The 4375-nt window shown below is 48.0% G+C and overlaps 1 protein-coding gene across 1 annotated transcript; it reads left to right on the top strand.

Annotated features, from left to right (window-relative positions):
- Positions 1 to 1665: 1665 nt before the first annotated feature.
- LOC113962389 (DPH3 homolog) lies at positions 1666 to 3988 on the top strand. Its single transcript, XM_027673145.1, has 3 exons — positions 1666 to 1834; positions 1936 to 2010; positions 2426 to 3988. Exons 1-3 carry the CDS (start codon positions 1727 to 1729, stop codon positions 2489 to 2491), a joined length of 249 nt encoding a protein of 82 aa, XP_027528946.1. The 5' UTR covers positions 1666 to 1726; the 3' UTR covers positions 2492 to 3988.
- The last annotated feature ends 387 nt before the right edge of the window (positions 3989 to 4375 follow it).

The following is a 4375-nucleotide window of genomic DNA, read 5'->3' on the forward strand; positions in this document are numbered from 1 at the left end:
AATACTGAAAACAAAATAAATGGCAGCCTAATTTTATAGTCACAGCTGAAAGATCCTATTCATACAGACTACTTTAACACTGAGACTCTATCATAAATAAGAAATGACTCTTGAACAGTAGTTCAAGATCCTTGTTCCATTTACATTGTCATCAATCACCCTCCAATCACGAAGATGACAATAAAGTCAGTTGTCATTTTTACTCTGTAACTAATAAATTCCAAAATGTCTTTTAATGAGCCCTGGTTCTCCTTTACCACGGACAAGTGTGAATCACCCCTTTACACAATGTGAACAGCTTCTGCCCCATCTGTCACCCCTGTGACCTTCTCCACCCATCCAGCTCTTTGGCAATTCCCTGCCCTCCATGGAGTGCACTGCTTCAGCCTCCCAAGCTCCTGTCAGGTGGGATGTTCTCCCTTTATTCCCTTCTTTCCCTAGCTGGTACAGGAATAGCCACTACAAATACCCCCTTACTTCACAAAATCACTGAGTGGGTGAGGTTGGAAGGGACCAGAGTGGGTCATCTGGTCCAACCTCCCTGCTCAAGCAGGGTCATCTTAGAGCACATGACACAGAATTGTGTCCAGATGGTTCTTGAATACCTCCAATGAGGGAGACTCCACAATCTCTCTGGGCAACCTGTTCCAGTGCTCAGTCACCTGTACAGTGAAGACGTTCTTCCTCATGTTCAGGTGGAACTTCTTGTGCATCAGCTTCTGCCCATTGCCTCATGCCCTAGTGGCTGGCACCACTGAAAGGAGCCTGGCTCCATCCTCTTGATACCCCCTCTTTAGAAATTTTATATGCATTTTTACACTTCCTTTGCTCCATGGAGAGAAACAAGTGCTACTTTTATGACTGTTATATGATTCCTTCTTCTCCTCACTTATAATCAACTAATCATTCATTCTCCTTCTCCTCTGACCCACTGGCCCTGGGTTAGTTAGTACTGCTTGAGATCTCTTCTTTCTTTCAATCCTACATTACTACCTGAAGGGAGAATTATTTTCAGCTCACCCATACCACACTGAAGAGCAAATTACTATGTAAGTTAATGCAAGAGAGTGTTGAGGGGGCATCAAGGGTACTTAAGCAAGCAGGATAAGGAAATCTTTTACCAGAAACTATCTCTCGGTAAGAGGTACAAACAGTACCTCCTGCAAAAGTCATCAGCGAAGAAAAAGTCACCGGACTGAGGAGCGCACGGTGAGCGCAGGGGGCGCTGGCTGAGGCGGGGCGGCACTGAGGCGGCCAAGGGGCGGGGGAAGGACAAGGACAAGAGGCAGAGCAGGACAAGGGGCAGGAGAAGGACAAGGACACGGAGAAGGACAAGGACACGGAGAAGGACAAGGTCGCGGCAGTCCCCGTCCGTCCCCCCGCAGCCGCTCGGGATCGCCAGGCAGGAGGTCAGGGCTGGAGACGGCAGTGCCATCGGCCGCAGGGGGCGGCCCGGCCACCGCTTCCGACCAGCGTGCGGGGCTCCCGCCAGAGCAGAGGGCGAGCCGGGGGTACTCGAGTGCGCTGAGCCTCCGCCTCCCGGCTCTCCCTCTCCCCTCCACCCCCTCCCCACCCGATCCCTCCCTCAGATCCCGAGGACCCCCAACCCCGCTGCCCACAGCCCCTACCGGCGCCGCATCACATGACGGGAGGCTCCGCCCGCGGCCCTGTCAGGCACCGCCTCTTCCCTTCCGCCCCGTCCCGCCTCCCGCCGCTTCTCGCCGCCATGTCGGTGTTCCACGACGAGGTGGAGATCGAGGACTTCGAGTACGACGAGGAGACCGAGACCTACAGCTACCCGTGCCCCTGCGGGGACCGGTTCCTTATCACTCGGGTGAGGGGCGGCCGGGCAGGGGCAGGGAGAAGGGCAGCGCCATACTGCCCGTGGGCCGGGCAGGCGGCGGGGCCGTGACCGCTTTCCCGGGGCTTTTGCAGGAGGACCTGGAGAACGGGGAGGACGTGGCCACCTGTCCCAGCTGCTCCCTGATCCTGCGCGTCATTTACGACCAGGTGGGTGCGGGCAGGGCCGCAGGGCGCGGCTCCAGCTGGGTCCCTCCGCGTCCCGGTTCGCCGCCACAAACGGGAAGCGCCGCATTTAAAAATCGCTGATCTGGGACTAGATCTTCTACACGAGCTCTTGTTTTTCTGGTCTCCTGCTGCCTTGTTTGGGCTTTAAAACGCACGTGGCTGGGTGGGCGTGGAGAGGGGCACGGACAGAACGATCTCAGTGAGGTGAAGAGCTGCCTGTGACTGACTCCAGGAGCCTTGTCGGCAGCCTGGCAGCTTTTGGCATTCAGGTTTTGGGAGACAGATTCATAGCAGTTGAAATCACCCTGTTTTTCAACCTGGGTATCTGGTGGTTTTTTGCCAGAGAGGAGATCCAGAAACAATGTAAATCAACTAAAACCCTGCTTGCTGTCTTTAGGAGCAGTTCATGCGTGATGAAGTCGTTGCAGAACCTCTGCCAAACAAGGAGTTGGTTAAGTGCTGATAAATCCATCATGGACTGTTGCTGCTTTAGAGTGAGAAAGTATGGGAATGGCGACTTTGGAAAGAGATGAGGTCCTCCTCCTGGAAGTGCTTGCTGCTGTGGGATACAAGTGCAATAAGTGTCCGTCTTCTTAACGTGAATAAGAATTTGCTGGGACATCAAACACATGAACGAGTTTTGTTCCAAAGGGTTATACATTTAAAAAATATATATAAGTTGCTATGTGCATTCCAGAAGACTTAAAAGTTCTGATCCTAATTTACAGCAAGTCAGTATACAGAAGAGGAGCGCAGAGTTTGTGAAATCGTAACATTTAGTCTAGCAGTGGCTTCTTAGCCTGTGGAGATAAACGGGCTTGGTGTGGGTGAAATGGCTTAAATGCCAGCTGAAATGCTGGGGGACAAAATTTAGGAGTCCATAGGACATGATGCCATACAGAATTGACATGGTGCAGCATCTCCCAGGATTTGAGCTCGTGTACTTCCAGCCCATACTGAATATGGAGAGAAAATAAGAGACCCAGAGCCAGTGTTTACTCAGTGTTGGTAAATTGTCTTTACTACTGCAGGCACAAGGAAGGTGTAGTTGTCTTTATATCTGCAGTGGGGGCAACACTTGAATTGGAGCAGATCTGTTTATTAAATTACTTCTAAAGTTGCTTTGAAACATCTTTGGTAGCTGTTACCAAATGGCTCTGACATAATAGTGATGCCCTTTTGTGGGTGTTGTGTGAAATGAAACAAAAGGAGTCAAACCTTTTACTCCTGCATAGCTAGTAATGTGCAAGATTGTAATTTACTCCTGTTTTCTCAACAGCTTTGTGATTTGACTGTTGCAGCAGATATAAAATGGGCTGCAGCTCTTTGTGCCACTTGTAGTACATTTGCTGAATTTCTCAGCCTTCCTCTGTTAGTTCTGTCACCTCCTGGATAAGAGATGCACACATTTCACTTAAAAAGGCATTTTTTAAGGTAGAAAAGAGTTGGGAGAACATACTCCACATGGAGTCCAAGACTACTTCTTGTATTACAAGCCACTGCACTTAAATATTTACTTAAAATTATGGTCCTTCCTGTGTTTTAGTAGGATTTGACATCTATGAAGTTAAATTTGAGGAAAAATACTTGTGAAGCATTTATATAGTGAGTTTGCTCTAGGCACTAAAGATCAGCAGGTCTTACTGGATCCTTGCATTTAGCTATTTTTGTTCTTACAACATTCTGTGAATGTTGAAGAGAAACATTCTAGTTACTTAAAAAAAAAGGAAAAAAAGAAGAAAAAACCGAAAAGCTATACCTTTCAGTTGGAAGTTTTGAATGCAATAAGCACAACCCAGAGTGTTTCCATGCCTAAACCAGGAGGTGGCACTCACGTTACTTTGATAGCTGTGCTTTAAAGAAACAAAACCAACAGATGTGGTACTTTGGTTAGCTCTATCTTATCAAATATTTATTTTGACTATTTAAATAAAGATGTTTAAGACTCCACCAGTGGTTATAATGGGCTATTGCTTATTCTGTTTCTGCACCAGCCACGATGATTTCCACAGGTCTTGAGTTGCTGCTGCTGCTGTGGTAATGACGGTGGGATTTCTTCAGATTAGTTAATAAAAATTGTGTCAGTCTATCAGTAGATGCTGTAAAGCAAACTTACAGAAACCCTACTTAAGCCCCTGTTCAAATTTCTACTGCATAAATATCTTCAGGATTTTTCCACAAGTATTCTACATAAAATAGAACTGTCTGAGTTCAAAATGTGTTTGGACAACGCCCTCAGGCACATGGTGTGATTCTTGGGGTGTCCCATGCAGGGCCAGGAGTGGACTCGATGATCCTGATGGGTCCCTTCCAATTCAGCACATTCTATGATTCTGTGTCTAAAAGG

The sequence above is a fragment of the Neopelma chrysocephalum genome, unplaced genomic scaffold (genome assembly GCF_003984885.1).
Source record: "Neopelma chrysocephalum unplaced genomic scaffold, ASM398488v2 Primary Assembly neopelma1_158364, whole genome shotgun sequence".
In the NCBI taxonomy this organism is placed as follows: Eukaryota; Metazoa; Chordata; class Aves; order Passeriformes; family Pipridae; genus Neopelma; species Neopelma chrysocephalum.

Bases quoted from the DNA above. Each gene is read 5' to 3' on its own strand.
- LOC113962389 (XM_027673145.1), top strand. From the start codon at position 1,727: ATGTCGGTGTTCCACGACGAGGTGGAGATCGAGGACTTCGAGTACGAC. The intron at 1,835-1,935 runs GTGAGGGGCGGC...GGGCTTTTGCAG, and splicing joins ACCGGTTCCTTATCACTCGG to GAGGACCTGGAGAACGGGGA. The intron at 2,011-2,425 runs GTGGGTGCGGGC...TGCTGTCTTTAG, and splicing joins TGCGCGTCATTTACGACCAG to GAGCAGTTCATGCGTGATGA.